Here is a 16,282-nt window from a genome sequence, read left to right on the forward strand (position 1 = left end):
GCACGAACAAGGAGCATACCAACGTGGGCACGATCGAGGCATTGAACGGTATGGGCTTTTCCTCAACCGTCTCTCTAGGCCTCAGCTGCAGCACTCGGCTGATGCGGCTCCAGACCTAGTCGTCCGGCAGATCCTCCAGCGACGCACGGTCCGGGTCCGACCGACCGCCATACGTCCACATCGGGTGCGTCCTCTCCGCCAGCGGCGCGACCCGGCGGTGGTAAAAGGTGTGGAACACCCGCACCCCGTTGAGGCCACCCCTTACGAGCTTCCGTAGCTCCTCCTCGATGACCCCCACCTTGTGCTTCTCCATGTGGGCGCAGCCCCACGACCAACTCTTCTGCTTTACCGGCCTCCCACCGGTAAACACTGGAAATGGCGCCCCCACCGGATTCCGGATGTAAAACCACTCCCCATGCCATCCCCGGTTGGAGTCACATGGGGTGTATGCGGGATACGAGCCTCCTCCCACACGCGGCTTCCGCTACAGGGCGAAGCCTTCGACCGGCGTGATCTCGGTCGAACTCCAGTCCGCCATGGCTCTCCCGGAGAAGAAAAGCCAGAAGAGATCCGCGTGCGGCTCCATCCCGAGGAAGGCCTCGCAAACAGTGATGAAGCCGGCGATGTGCAGCACCCCCGTTGGGTTGAGGTGCTACAACTCTAGGCGCCACTCGTTGAGGAGCCCGCGTAGGAACCAGTGCGCGGGATACCCTAGTTCGCGCTCATGGAAAGTGAGGAAGAAGACCACCTCATCGGGATGAGGCTGCGGGAACTCCTCCTTCCCAGGGACCCTCCAGTGCGCCACCTCCCGCGGTGGCAGAAACTCCTTCTCCGCGAAAGACTCCAGCACCGAATTCCTCACGGTAGATGACCACCAGTCCGACATTCCGCCCCGGATCGCAAAAGGATCAGTAAGTTCTCTTCTTCTCCCTCGACTCTCTCCTCCCCCCTTTCCTAGAAACCTTCGCAGCTCTCAAAGATGCTCTCGACAAGGAGGAACAAGAAAGGCGGCGGCGGCAGACGATGAACAGGCAAAAGAACGAAGCGAACAACCTCTCTCTTCTCCTACTTAAAGGAAGGGGAGCAGCAGTTAGGAAAGGGCGTGCCGATCGGGAAGGCGAAACGGCAGAGCAAAAATCTCTCTCTTTTTTCCATTAAATGTAGATGGGATGCCTCCTGACTGATGGGACGTGCCCAGCGCGATGAAACGGCTCCTGATCAGGCGGGACGTGATAGGGACATGGCCCACCACTACCGCACGACCAACCACTACCGCACGTCGGGCACGAAAACCAAAGCACCACCGCATGCGGACGACTCCTCGTCTCCCCAGGCCAAACCTAGAGAGATCCAACAGCGAAAATCTCCGCCGGGAGAAATCAACCGGCCTCCTGAGTCGATCGATTCACTTAGGATAAGCACCTGAGATCCAGGTCCCGGTCGAACATTTCTGAACTGAAGCTATCCGAACCCCGTCTCTCAAGTCACCAAGGTGAGCATGTGTTCATTAAAACAAAACTGTTCACACAAGGGCTAACCCACGATTGACAAGCATAGGTACCAGTCAGACGTTTCCGACTAGAGCTCTTCGAACTCCGTCACTCCAGTTGTGCAGGCCCCACCACACGAAATATCCACCGGGAGACAACCAGACCCTCCTGAGTCGATTGATTCACTCAGGATAAGCACCTGAGATACAGGTAGGAAGCGAAGGGGCGCCCCATGCGGGCCATGCCGACTCCGTCTCGAATGACGAGCACGGGTCCCGGTCGGACATTTCCGACTAAAGCTCTCCGAACCCCGTCTCTTAGGTCATCAAGGTAAAACACTATCAAAGCTCCTCCATTTTAATTTAAAACATTCATACATCCATACACGCATTTCATACCATACGCCTAAACCCCCCAGACGGTTAGGGCATGAACCACCCGAGGCTCGGGAACTAAGCATCGCACATGCAGCGAAATGCATCAGAACGCTCCGTGTTGCGTCATGAAGCGGCGGTTGCCTCATTCGATATGAGTAACCAACAGAGCCAGGGGAGAAAACCGTAGATGAGCACCGTGCGGCCCTAGCCCGGTCTGGCAGACTGGGTCATCTCAACCTTCTCGTTCGATCCTAAACCTCTCGCCAAGCCCATAGAATCTCCATCGAAGGGGAGGCCGAAAGGCCACCCAGGTTGGTCTCCGGAACGACCTGGGCATCTGTCGGGTTGCAGGTAAAGGAGTAGTGGAATGTCACAAGAGGGCTATGCCGACCCTGTCACGAACGACGGACCTGGATTCCACTCGATCACACCCGTTAACAACTCACCAAGCTAGTCTTTCGAGCCCGAGCGATTGGGACAGGAGACGAAACTCAGCCCTCCTGGTTTGTGAGGAACCAGATAGGGTAACGCACATAAACTCACATCAACCCCAGCGAAAGGCCCGATAGGGCTCGGGGGCTCAAGAAAAATGCCAAGGACGGCGACCTCAAACTCGCCAGATCCACGACTACGACTCGCCCGGTCCTCGACGCGCACCGACGCCAGGACCCGTGAGCACCGCCTCGTCTGATCTTTAACTAAACTAACAACGTCTTCGTAACGGCTTTGAACGGCTTCACTGCGCTCCAAAGAAACCCTAGGACCGCGACTCCTAAACTCACGTCGATAGGATCGGCGACATCTGGCTACGGCTCTTGGAACCGCGACTCCTAAACTCGCGTCGACAGGATCGACGACATCTGGCTACGGCTCCTGGGACCGCGACTCCTAAACTCACGTAACGGCTTCCTGAACTAACTAAACTAACTCTCTCGATCCACGGCGTGCACCGTCGCCTGGGTCTGTTCATAACTCCGCCTCACCCGATCCCGCGGCACGCATCGACACCAAAAGATCAGTGAGCTCTGACACAACCGAACCGAACTAGCTCCACCCACGGCGCGCACCGACGCCAGGGTCCGTTCATGACTCCGACTCACCCGATCCCACGGCGCGCAACGACGCCGTGGTTAAACAAAATTCCGCCTCAAACTAAAAAACATGCATACACGCCTGCTGAGACAACACCCCCAGTCGGTTCGGCCCGAACTGCCTAGGGCTCGGGGGCTACACCCGCGGGTGCGCTCGCGCGCACCCGCCGACAAAATAGAAAAACGTCCCCCATTGACAAACTCAGAAACACCCCCAGCCGGTTCGGCATGAATCGCCCGGGGGCTCAGGGGCTACACCCACGGGTGCGCTCGCGCGCACCCACCGACAAGACAAAAATCCCCCGGACGATTCTACCCGAATCGCCCGGAGGCTCGGGGGCTCCTGTCGGGTTCATAAACCCGGGGTCCCTCAGGTACCAGCTTCCACGCTAGGGCTCGGCCCAGGAGGATGACCTTCTTTTCTTCTGGACCGGCCCGAAAGTCTAAGTTCAACAGACCGAAGCACTCGCTTCAGGCCCTGGCCGCCTTCGGCCCACCTTTCCGACCGGAGCACTCGCTTTAGGCCCTGGCCGCCTTCGGCCCATCTTTCCGATCGGAGCACTAGCTCAGGCTCAGGCCAACTTCGAGCGGCCTCTCTGATCGGAGCGCTAGCATCAGGCCCCGATCTGCCTTCGCACGGCCTCCGCTCGGAAAGCCTGACCCGAGGACCGCCTCTGACTCCGATCCCGTGTCTCCGACCGGGGTTCATAGAAAACCCTGCCCATCGCTATTCTTCGATTGGCGCACCAGAATCGACTGGAGCCATCCGACCGGGGATGCCCGCTTGGAAGGAACCAGAAGGCGTACGAAGGTAGGCAAGACAGGGCTCGCAAGTCAAACCACGGCACCAGGGACCATACCCTGCGGAACAATACTTTACAACCGCCCTGCCATGAACAGTGTTGTAGCCGCCGATATTTACCACTACAGTATTGTAGGCGTCGGTCAAAACACCCGTACGGTAAGACCTCCCATGCCTCTGGGCATCTACAGTGTTGTGGGCGCCGGAATTCACCATACCAGGTGAAATCGGTAGAGCCATGCCTCCAGTCGGCAAGACAGCATTTTTTGCAGGTACCGACGTCCACCAGTCTCGAAGAAAGCAGCTCAACCTCCCACATGCACCTGACATTCTACAGTGCGGGCGCCCACCATTATCCCATCCCCATCGGCGTGGGCAACAAGGCTTAGAAACGTCCGTATTCACTCTCCCTCTCACTTGTAAAGCCATCCCCTTCTTCTATAAAAGGGGTGTGCTCCCTCCAAACAAAGGGGAGTTAACCCAAATCGACTTCTTCAAGTTCAGGTTTAGGGTTGGACACTTCGTTCATAGCATAACTCCTGTCGATCTCGGCCATTCCGACCGGACCGACCGTACACTCCTCATTTCTCCTTCTCGTTTGTAACCCCACTACAGACTTCGAGCACCTGGGCTCGGGAATAAAGTCACCGACCGACCCACACTGGACGTAGGGCACGTTGCCTGAACCAGTCTAAATCCCATGTCATTGAGTGCTAGGCCACCTCCGATCACAACGTACCGCAAAACTACGAATATTTATTGATTGATCACTTTCTGTACCGACAAGAGGACTGCTGCCCTGTGAATCAGAATCAACCGATGAATGGAATTACTGCAGTAGTAGTGCTGCTGCTGCCACTGTCCAGCGGTCTGGCACAGCACTGCATCTCGTTGTTGTTGCAGGCTTGCAGCTGCAGTGCCAATGATCTGAACTTAAGCCGATGCGAATGCGATGCCCATGCCCACACTACTGCCGCACCTACTGCTCCTTCCCTTGCTTTCATCTGGGAGGGGAGATTTGGAGGGCGCAACAGGCGGCACAGGGCATTGCTCACTTTAGCAGCAGCAGGTTCAGACGGTCAGTGGTTGTCGTTGACGCACAGCCTCTTTCAGGCCCATCTGGAGGAACTAACCCGCAGTTTCATCTTCACGGGCTGTGGATCCATTCCTCCTCAAACACAAAGAAGGCAACAAAAAAAAGGTATACGGGCCAATTTAGTAGAGGCTGCGCATCGCAGCCCACAGTAGTATGGGCCAAGCCCACCAAGTCGACAATCCCATCCCACTAATAATCGCACTAAACCCACTCACCCGTCGAGTCGTTAACGCTCTGTCCCCTTTGCCTGCCTTCCCTCGCACTCCCCTGCTCCTCCTCCTCCAGTCCTAGTCTAGATCTCCACCGCGCGCGCGCAGATCCGCCACACCTCCATGGCGGATCTCGCCGCCACTGCGGCGACCCCTCCCCCGGCCATGGACCTCTTCGGGGAGCCGATCGAGGCGCACCCTCCCTGGTTCAAGCCCGACGCCTTCCTCCGCGCGGGCTTCGACCCGGACGCCTACGTCGCCGAGCTCCGCTCCTACGTCCCGCTCGAGAGCCTCGCCGCCGAGCTCCGCGCCCACCTCGCCGCGCTCCGCGCCGAGCTCGTCGGCCTCATCAACCGCGACTACGCCGACTTCGTCGGACTCAGCGCGCGCCTCAAGGGCGTCGACGCCGCCGCCGCAAGGATGCGGGCCCCGCTCGCCGACCTCAGGGACAAGGTCGCCGCCTTCCGCGCCGGCGCCTCCGCCGCGCTCGCCGCGCTACGGGCGGGACTCGAGCAGCGGGCCGCCGCCACCGCCGCGCGCGAGCTGCTGGAGCTACTGCTCGACACCTCACACGTCGTCTCCAAGGTACACTTCACCTCTCCTGTCTCCTGTCTCGCGCCTGCTCATAGTTTTATTACATATAATGCTAGTAATGTGGCTTATCCCGCCAATCCTTTCTTCTAGTTTCATTTATCGTTAGAGTTCGTTATTTTTGAAGACACAATTTAGCGTCACATTTCCTGAGGACAAGCAATGCTCCATGCTAGGACACTGTCTTAGCCCTTAGCCCTTAGGGCTGCTGCATTTCTCGATTCATCATCGTTATTAGAGACCTTATGAATATGACCACCTGCCTGCTTCCATTGTTGTCGGGGTGGAAGCTCTAAGCTATTCCTATTTAATAATTGCGTATTGATTTATTACCCTGAGTTTAGATTCATATATGTATCAAAAAGGAATGTCATATGGAAGACTGTTTCACGACTTTGGATGGTAGTTTGGTAATCATGCAGGCAACATAACATTGTGTAGGAATTTTTTCCGTGAAGTGTAATGATGCAAAAATTCAAGAAGTTACTCTGATGGAGTGACGGGTCAACTGATATATTTGCTTAATTCAAGGCTTTTGTTAAAACGAGTTTATGATATACTCATGAGCTTATGTTCTCCGTATGATGTCATTGCTCCAAAATGCTTCTTTTCTTATCCAGGTTGAGAAATTGATCAAGGAACTACCAACTGCACCATCAGATTCATTGAATGCTGAAGTTCCTAACAATGACACTGGAACGCCAAATGGGGAGGCTGGGACAGGTGTCAGAGAAACACAAAGCATTCTCTTAGAAAGAATTGCCAGCGAGATGAACCGGCTTAAATTCTACATCAGTCATGCACAGGTTCGTGTCAGCATATACTGTTGGCCTTGGGATCCTTTAACATAAAAGTATATTTTTTCTTTGCTTAAATTGCTGAGAAAAATCCTTGAGGAAAATGTGCTCAGTGCATGATGATTTTTTCTGTTTCACACTGTATGTTTAGTTTTATTGTATCATCACTGAAGTCACATACTCAGATCCCCAAACTAGTTTGTGGCTTTCGATTTGGATTAATATACTAAGGAAATATCTGACCAAGTTTTGTTCGATAATCTTATGCTGAACCACTAAGATAGCAGTTTCATACTTGTATAGGTTTCATTGTATTGCAAACCAGTGCATCATATACATATTATTTCAACTTATGTTTATGATTCTTATTGTGTTACATTATGGCAGTACAGAACCTCCCTTTTATTGAGAACATGGAGAAGAGGGTCCAAGGTGCTACGAAACTGCTTGATGGTAGTTTGGAGCGCTGCTTTGTGGATGGTCTGGAACACCGTGATGCTAAAGTTATATACAACTGTTTGCGTGCTTATGCTGCAATTGATAATACATCATCAGCCGAAGAGCTTTTCCGTACAACAGTGGTGTCTCCATTGATTCAGAAAATAGTCCCTCAAAATTATGTGAGGGCTGTTGCTGGGGAATCATCTGATGAACTGGAAGATGATTATCGACATATAAAAGAATGTGTAGAAGAAGATTGCAAATTTATATTGGAAATATCTTCATCTGGTAACCATTGGCTCTACAAAAAATTGTATTATTACTTCATGAATTGGAGCATGCATGAATATAGACTCATCTTTCTGCATTATCTAAGATTCTTGATTTTCCTTTGGTGCAGAAAACTCTGGATTGCATGTTTTTGATTTTTTGGGTAATTCAATACTCAAAGAAGTCCTTTCTGCAATCCAGAAAGGCAAGCCTGGGGCCTTTTCTCCTGGAAAGCCTAAAGAATTCTTGAGGAACTACAAAGCAAGTTTAGGATTTCTTGATTTTCTTGAAGGTATTCTTATGTTGCAACTTGATTATTTTCTGCCAATAATGTTGAACCCGAACTGGATTCCACCGTATCTTTTGTTCATCCTTGTGTTTCACAAAAGATCCACAGTCCAATATATCTACATTTTTTAAAGGTTCATATGGGTATTTAGGGTCATGATGGATCTTTATTCCGCAGGTTACTGCCTCTCCAAGTCTGCTGTAACAAAGTTCCGCTCTGAGCCTGCTTACACAGATTTCATGCGGCAATGGAATGTTGGTGTCTACTTTTCATTGCGGTAAGAACAAACATGTATATCTATTATGTTATGAGGTGCTCTCCTGAAATCGAAACTTGACTTCTACCTGCTCATTTATACAAGATTTCAGGAAATTGCGGGTGGCCTTGATTCTACTCTTACAAACACCTTTAGTCCTACTGGATCGAATGAGGCTCAAGGGAAGCCATTGCTCTTGAAGCAAAGTATTAAGCTCTTAGAAAGTTTGGAGTCATGTTGGAGTGATGAGGTTCTTTTATTCTCGCACTGTGATAAATTCCTTCGTTTGTCCTTGCAGCTTATTTCAAGGTATAACTACTGCTAAAGATATTTTCAACTTTTGTTTCCATGATTTATTAAACACTTATATATTGTGTATGTTCCTGTATGATAAGGTATACAACATGGCTTTCATCTGGTTTATCTGCACGTAAAGCTTCTGATGGGAGCCCAAATTCACCTGCAGATGCTGAATGGGCGCTGTCTATACCTATAGAAGATTTCATATATGTAAGTCACATCTGTAGTAATGTCTGAACTCAGATCATATACCAATAGGATCTAGTGGTTTTCGTCCTGTACTATGGACCTAGCTGCTTATGACTGAAAGTTTGGGTATTATTGTCCTATTTATTAACATTCTATATTTCTCTATTAAGTGTATGCTTAGTTTGAAATTTCTGGAGTTTTGAAGTTAGTTATAAGATGACTAGTTGCTTCAGAAGTGCTCAGTAAGTCTGCAGGAAGTCACTGCTTCCACCTTTTGACTAGACAGACATGTTCTGGTGTTGGTTCAGTGGAAAAATAACTGCAGTTTGTACTTTGTAGCCCAATTTGTGGTAACTCTGAGGTAGTAAAAGCTCTTAGTAAGTCCCTGTTGTTTGTTTGGTTGCACGAGTGGAGGCAAGTCCATGTTACATAATCTTTGTGCACTTTTCCTGTTTCTGACTTCTAAGGCATAATTCTTGTTACACTCAAAATGTTATCCAGTGTTGAGCAATGGGGACATATAAGAGTATAGCTCGTTGATCTTTTCTCTCTTTTGAATCCTAATGTCTTTGTTCATTGATTTACAGATAATGCATGATGTGCATGCTGTAATTGATGAGCTTTCAGAATCAGGCAGCTTTATTGGACATGTGAATCAGTTGCTAGGATCATGCCCCATTGAAGTACTTAACCTTGTGAAACAATGTATACTGCAAGCTGTCGAACCTTTAAAGGGGGTGTTACCTGCAATAATGAATGTCATGATTGGAATCATAGTTAAGAAGTCTAATGAGGTGAGTAGGACACCGTAAACTTGTGATGGTACTATCTGCATGTTTTTAGTTATCCGCAGTTCATCACTTCTCCCTTGCAAACTAGATCACAAAAGGGTTTTGGGCTCTTGTTATTTTGCTAGTGATGAGCCAATTTTACCTTCTATGCATAAGATACAGAACCAAATGGAAAAGATGCATATCTTACACTTAGGCATCAAATATTGCCTAGACTAATGTTGCACTTATCAGCATTTTTTTTCTTTCTAAATGAGAGTTTTAAACTATATTCCTCCTGTTCTTTAACTGGCCAACTATTTTTTTAATTGATTGTAGGACCTGAAGCACCTGAAAGGAATAACAGCGACATATAGGATGACGAGTAAGCTTCCAGTGAGGCATTCTCCATATGTATCAGGAATTTTACATCCACTGAAGGTCAATGAACTTCCTGTTTTACCCTTGTTTTATGATTTTTATTCATCTAAATTCAAGCAAAGCAGCTGAACTAGCGCATGGATGTTCTATACTAGCATGCTTGCTAAAAAAATGATATAGTTGCAATTTAGGCCCTCAGGGCTTTCATTAACCCAAGGGAAGTGATGGGGCACATTTTAAATTTATTCTATGGTCAATGTAGTATTTTAGTCTTATTGTTGTTAAATGCATCATATTGCATGATTGTGATCTCCTTTATTTTTCATATTTCTATTTCAATGCCTATGATGATGTTAGAATCATTTGATATGCTTATTTCACTAAACAGTCTTTTATTCTGAGATTTCTGTTTGTTCGTGTAGGTGTTTCTTGAAGGGGAGCGTATACACTATCTATCAGAAGATGATAAAACTAAGTTGTGTCGAGGGTCTACTGATAATATTACTGCAATTTACTATGACTTGGTCTCTGAAGTTGTCACTGTGGTGAGTAAGGATTGCCTAGCTGCTTATGAAGATTTGTTTTTGACCCACCAGTTACTTAGATCAATTTATTTCAATTCTGAAGGCAAGGAAAACCGAGTCTTCATTGCAAAGACTGCGCCAAGGTGCACAAAGGCGAGTAGGAGCTAGTACAGATGCCTCAGATAACATCATATCTGATACAGACAAGATCTGTATGCAGCTATTTCTTGATATTCAGGTTTGCTGTCTGGCCCTTCTGCCCTTGTGCTCATAAATGATACTGATGCTATGTGCTGGCCATAAGAAATTCTCTTTCTAGGTTCACTTTGCATCTAAATTAAACAATGTTCTCCTTTTGCATTTATTTGGCACCCAAGCTTTTATTAACAACCAGCTTGGTTTGACAGCATATGTGACTATAGATAATCATAAAGTTACGGCACCTCTGACATGTTGTTTTGGTTGCATTATTTTGCAGGAGTATGCACGAAACCTTCGTGCGATAGGAATAGATGCAAGAGAAATTGATTCCTACAGAGCTCTATGGCAGTGTGTTGCCCCAAAAGACAAACAAGAGAACATTCAGTTTTGATGTAAAGAACGCTGTCAGTATATATATATATATTATTGTCACCCGTAGATCTCTCAACATGTAGGTGTATCTGATGTTGTCCTTTTGGTTTGAAGTACTTATGATGCATACATAGATAGAGAACTGAATTTTGATATCGTCGCCGTTCCATTTTATTATTAGGATGGTCACCTCTAGATATAATCCAGAATTGGAGAATGTGTATCAATACATGATTCCATGTGAAATACAAGGATACTGTTGCAAATTGCTTGCAATTCTTTGATCGTGCATGCTCAAGTTTCTTTGGTCGTGTCTGCTCAAGTTATCACGTGTGAAACTTAGCTCTGCTGCAGGGCTCACTGCACGGCTACATGTTCATGTGCTTGTTTGTTCTTAAGCCCTGTCCCCATTGGCATTACCTCTTGTTACTTTTGTGCACAACAGAACGTGTAATTTCAGATGACGTATTATCAAATTTTCTGATTCTAGTATTCTGTTTTGGCTGCGAAATTGAGAAATTCCACTTTTTTTTTCTTTTGACCAGCAACTAATATGCGGCTTCAAATATCCACAGTATTTACCGGCCGTAATAAAGAAAAAATCGCAGCGACCATAGGGGGAGAGAGAGAGAGAGAGAGAGAGAGAGATCCTTGCGAGAGGATGTTGTTTTCAGGCTTCTTTTTCCTATTAAATATATTTGGATAAGTAAATTGAACATCGAATTCTGAAACGAACGTGTAAGAACAAGAGCAACGAGTTTAAAACGTTTAGGTCTGTACCAGTCCAGAGAAAACAAAGCTAAGTCGTGTGGTCCCCCTCCCTACTTATGTTATTAGTTCTGGGCTCAGACACTTTTTTTAATTATCTTCATCTTCTTTCTTTTCTTTCCTTTTTTTATTGAAGAAACTACTAGCAATCAGGCCGGTTTGCAGGATTCTATGGAGAAACAAATCGCATGTTGCAAAAACAGCTCAAACTACTGAACCTCAAGTTCTCAAAGTCATGTCCTGTGGCCACGTCTTGCTATCAGACAGCAAGTATTACAACAGGGACAACACAACGGGGGCACAACTCAAGTGACAATGATACTATCGGCACTGGTTCATCCAATCTTCAACGACACCTATCAGTTTCCGAACCAACTGAAGCTTGAGCAACCCCAAGGAAGCATCAGTTTCTGAACCAACTGAAGCATGAGCAACCCTGCAAGGAAGCATCAGTTTCTGAACCAACTGAAGCATGAGCAACCCTGCAAGGAAGAAGCAGAACAGTGAATTCAACACAGTCCTATAATGTTTCTTTCAACATATTATAACGTTTTATTCAACATATTCAAATTCTAGAAAGTAGATCCCTCAGATACAAACCAAACAAATGCTGCATGTCAGTTGTGAAATACAATGATGTGTTGTAGTGGGTGATTACTAGGAAGTATGAACTAAACAGAGCAACAAAAAGCAATGGGTAGTCAATACTAGTATAGATACTGAATTTTATTGCTAACAGAAGGTAACAATGCTATCAGTATACTTAATATTGCCATTTTTCAGCTTAGAATCTGTAGTCCGTGCCATGTTTTGCTGGAGTTTGGTCAATTTTCAGCTATTGCTTTAGTAAGGATGGGGGCAATGAACGCTAAAACCAATAATGGTGCGTCAAGCGGTTGAATTAAGTGATTCCACTACTTGGTGCTATGATGGTTAGTGCTCTGAAATCAATTGGCAGCCATTTTTAGTTTTCAGAAGGACATAAAAAATGCAAGGAAAATCAAAACAATAAATAAATGCTTTAACCTGAATATTAGATGAAGGAATAGTTTAAACCAGCAGCATGCCAATATGTCTGAAGTGGACTCACTGAGGATTCGTATTTGTGGCCTTGATTGGAGCGGCTATAACCTGTGTCACTGGTTATGACAGGAGCATCGCCAGACTGTTTCTCCTCCCTCACTTTGTTAAATATGTCGGTGAAACCTTCACCTGTGGATGGATCTTTCTCGTCCCATTCTCCAAACTTAGGCACGGCTGATCCTCTCTCAGGCTGTATGGGCAAGAAATAACAGTACATCTCTTCAGAAATCATACAGATTATAAGAATTTCAAATGCGGTTTCAACTTAATTGCTTCAGTTCCCTTCACACTCAAGTATCGATATATCATATGCGCGTTATGTATAATGTTTTACTTAAAAGACACCAAGAATATACCGTTTCATCTCCACGGCCACTTGGTCTCATCTTGGACCTTCCAGGTGTGGTGGGCGCCATTCCACGGTGTCCTTCGGATGAACCCCTGCGCTCCCATGAAGGAGATGAAACCCCTCCTTTGTTTACAACTCTAGCTTGGTGGTGAGGATGCAGAGGCGATCTCTCCATGCCAGTTTTTCTTGTTGCACTGTCATAGCTGGTATTAACACCGTGCTTATGAGTTGCTGACTCAGCATACGGTCTTCGAGCAGGGGCCTCGTGCGGGGCCTCGTGCCGACGAAGATCATCTTCTCTGTTGGCACGTCTTTCGTCCTTGGGCTTTTGCACCACAGGGTCCGACCCAGTCCTCAGGGGAGAAGCTTTAGCTGATGGCGAGTCCTTGGAGAGTGCTTCCGGATCTCCACTGTGGTCATTCTGACTAGCAGATCTACCTGGAGATTTACCCTTACGAGCATTTTCGAAATACTGCGTGTAAAGGTGATCACCCTCGTCCTCCCAGCTTCCAAATTTAGGCACTCCTTGATGCTGGCACAATAGAATAAATAACATCAGACAGTGGCTGGCAAATTGATCTAACACCGAGTACAATATTAGGTGAAGTACACACTACCATAGTTCCATACTAAGAGAATCTATTGATCCATCAAGGCTGCAGGGAGCCAGGGACAATACTAAATATAGCTTCAGACGAGTGGAGAACAAACCATTGCTAGTTTTCCAACGCGTCATGGACTCATGGTTAACACAATCAAATGGAAACATACTAACATGGAGCCGTCATTGATTGAGATTGGGAAAATCCCAAACACATAGGTAAACAGAGTGATAGGCAGACTCTGTGCCACCCCACATTACACAGACATGGCACCCCTTTAACTACTATCAACTATCTACCACATCATTATGGAGGGCGCAAGATCAATATTAAACCGGAGACAATTTTGATCCTCACAAATTCATAGTAACTTGGTATCTGCATATATACTCATTCTAAACGGATCTTGATGACCGAGGAAAAAGACAAAACAACTAGTAATCTGATTGCAGATTGGTACATTTTTGGGGACAGGGAAAGAAAAGAAGGCAACAGGAAATTGCTCCAGCAGAGATGCAATCTGTCTCCCCACCACGAAGCAAAGACAGGACAACCTAGGCACGACTAGCACCGCCGCACCGGGTTTCGCAAGGGCAGAGAGGGAAACGACGAAGCTGCGCTGCCAGTCGAAGGCAATTCCAAGAAACCCCACATGCTGAAGCCAGGCAGGAATGGATCAGCGCCCGAGATGAGCCTGCTGCCGTTTCCTCCCAGAACCAACCAAGCAAGGAGCAAGCCAAGGTGACAAGACCCACCTCGGAAACCGCCACTCGAATTGGGGGGAGAGCAAGAACTTACGGCCATTTCGTCGGAGAAGGTCACAGGAACAGCTGCGAAAGGCGGCTCCTTTACGGCTCAGGGCGACTCCTCCCCCTTCCCCGCCGCCTGGATTTGGAGCAAGAACCGCCGCGTTCAACAACAGGAGAAAAATAGAGAGAGGAAAAAAAAAACAAAGATGCGGCCAATAAGAGAGGAGGAAGACGAGACGAGACTGCGGAGAAGAGAGAGAAAGAGGGAGAGAGAGGACGAGGAAGGAGGAGTGAAAAGGCAGGGGTCGTGTTTGACCATTACGGCGTCGGGTTCTCGCTGCTGCTGCCACTGCTTCGTCGTCGTTCGCTGCCCGCTTCCCCTCCTTCGCTGCTGTTGCTGTTGCTCCGGAATGCGGTGGGTGGTGGCCTGATCTGGCGCGGTGGTCATTGCTCACTGCTCACTCCCGTCCCGCACGGCTCGCACCTGTCTGTCGCCTTTACTCCCTCCGATGCCATCATGCTGACGGCGCTCTCAGCTCCAGGGTTAACGCCACGTTTCGCTTGTTGGTTTCAGCCAGCCCAAACCAGCCAGCCAACAGTGTTTTCCTCTCACAATAAATCAGCACCAGTCAGCCCAAACCAGCCCAGAAACCAACCAGCGAACAGGCCGACGGTTAGACGGCTTGGTTTGCAAACTGTGCTCAGGCTCTGCTGCTGAAAGCCAGAGTCTTTGTATGTTGACCGTTGACCAGTTTACCAGCAGTCATCTTTTTTTTTTGAAAAAAAAGGCAGCAGTCATCTTCAAGCTACAGTCACATAGTTGAAATATTTGATCTGTACACGTGGCATGGGTTAGATACCATTGCTGGTCATGTAGCTCTAGAATTTAGTGCTTGTTTAGTTCCCAAAAAGTTTATCAAAAAATGCTACAGTAGTCATCACATCAAATCTTGCGATACGTGCATGGAGCATTAAATGTAGACGAAAAAAAACTAATTGCACAGTTTGGTTGGAAATCGCGAGACAAACGTTTTGAGCCTAATTAGTCCATGATTGAATACTAATTGCCAAATAAAAATAAAAGTGCTATAGTAGCTAAATTTTTAAATTTCGCGAACTAAACACACCCTTAATGTAGTGCAGCCACAGCCCACAAGGGTCTGTGTCTCATGGTCTGGCATACATGATGCATCCATGGTCCTGCCCCTGCCTCAAAGCAGTGTATTCGTTTAGTTGTATTTGGCTTATAAGCTATAGCTTATCAACCAATGAATAATATTTTTCTCTTACATTAAATCAATCAACAGTACTTTCAGCCATGGTTTATAAGCTAAACAAGCCCAAACGAACAGGGCGGTAGTCTCTGTCTGTCATCCTCATCCATGATGACTGATGAGGTGCCCCAAAGTCAGGGCTCTTCCTGCCTAGCAAAATTTTTCAGATTTCTCGTCACATCGAATTTTTGGACGCATGTATGAAGCATTAAATATAAATAAAAAATAAAACTAATTACACAGTTTAGACGAAATTCACGAGACGAATCTTTTAAGCCTATTTAGACTATGATTGGATACTAATTGTCAAATAACAACGAAAGTGATACGGTACCATTTCGCCAAAAATTTCGTCAACTAAACAGGCCCCTACTATTAGCAACAGTGGGTGCCGGGCCGACTGGCCCAGCATTAAATTCAGTTTATTATTCAGATGGGATGATGTTTAACGCCTTGTTTAGATGCCACCCAAATTCCAAGTTTTTTCACTCTCTCTCCATCACATCAATTTTTAGTCGCTTGCATGGAGTATTAAATGTAGGTAAAAAAATAATTAATTACACAGTTTAGTTGGAAATCACGAGATGAATCTTTTGAGCCTAGTTGGTCTACGATTGGACAATATTTGTCAAATAAGACGAAAGTGGTACTATTCATCGGTTTGAAATTTTTTCGCAATCTAAACGAGGCCTAACACTGGTATAAAAATGCTGGAACCCAAAAGGTAGGAGAGGCCAAGCATGTTCTCCAGGTCAGATGAGCTAATCTAATAGTATTCCTAGTACTAGCCACTACCACTCGTTAGGTTGTCACAACTTTACAATTTGATCCAACAGTAGCCAATGTTCCAGTCGACTATGAGATCCGTGGTGACTTCGTCAATTTTAAAATTTGTTGACTTAGCTCTTTGGACATGATCATATGAGTATTGAGTAAGCCGTGCACACATATATTCATAGCGACGAGTGTATATACATGTATATGAACGTATGCTTCTCTACTACTATGATT

At 46.9% G+C, this 16,282-nt stretch overlaps 2 protein-coding genes across 5 annotated transcripts; one reads left to right on the plus strand and one right to left on the minus strand.

The window, feature by feature from the left end:
* The first annotated feature begins 5,091 nt into the window (after positions 1-5,091).
* On the plus strand, positions 5,092-10,728 carry LOC136537582 (conserved oligomeric Golgi complex subunit 2-like). The gene is made up of 12 exons (XM_066529508.1): positions 5,092-5,650; positions 6,277-6,462; positions 6,846-7,182; positions 7,295-7,456; positions 7,631-7,730; positions 7,815-8,018; positions 8,105-8,219; positions 8,786-8,992; positions 9,308-9,409; positions 9,772-9,894; positions 9,977-10,111; positions 10,352-10,728. Exons 1-12 carry the CDS (start codon positions 5,189-5,191, stop codon positions 10,463-10,465), a joined length of 2,247 nt encoding a protein of 748 aa, XP_066385605.1. The 5' UTR covers positions 5,092-5,188; the 3' UTR covers positions 10,466-10,728.
* A 799-nt stretch (positions 10,729-11,527) lies between these two features.
* LOC136537583 (RPM1-interacting protein 4-like) lies at positions 11,528-14,458 on the minus strand. 4 transcript variants are annotated; one of them, XM_066529512.1, is made up of 4 exons: positions 14,047-14,234; positions 12,654-13,178; positions 12,305-12,487; positions 11,528-11,696 (listed from the first exon to the last, which is right to left on the minus strand). In XM_066529512.1, exons 1-4 carry the CDS (start codon positions 14,050-14,052, stop codon positions 11,664-11,666), a joined length of 747 nt encoding a protein of 248 aa, XP_066385609.1. In that variant the 5' UTR covers positions 14,053-14,234; the 3' UTR covers positions 11,528-11,663. The 4 variants fall into 4 exon arrangements, with proteins under 4 accessions (XP_066385609.1, XP_066385607.1, XP_066385608.1 ...); XM_066529510.1 differs by having other exon boundaries at positions 11,560-11,696; positions 12,241-12,487; XM_066529511.1 differs by lacking the exon at positions 11,528-11,696 and adding an exon at positions 14,314-14,458 and having other exon boundaries at positions 11,705-12,487; positions 14,047-14,133.
* Positions 14,459-16,282: the final 1,824 nt, after the last annotated feature.

This window comes from Miscanthus floridulus, chromosome 2 (genome assembly GCF_019320115.1).
Source record: "Miscanthus floridulus cultivar M001 chromosome 2, ASM1932011v1, whole genome shotgun sequence".
Classification (NCBI taxonomy): Eukaryota; Viridiplantae; Streptophyta; class Magnoliopsida; order Poales; family Poaceae; genus Miscanthus; species Miscanthus floridulus.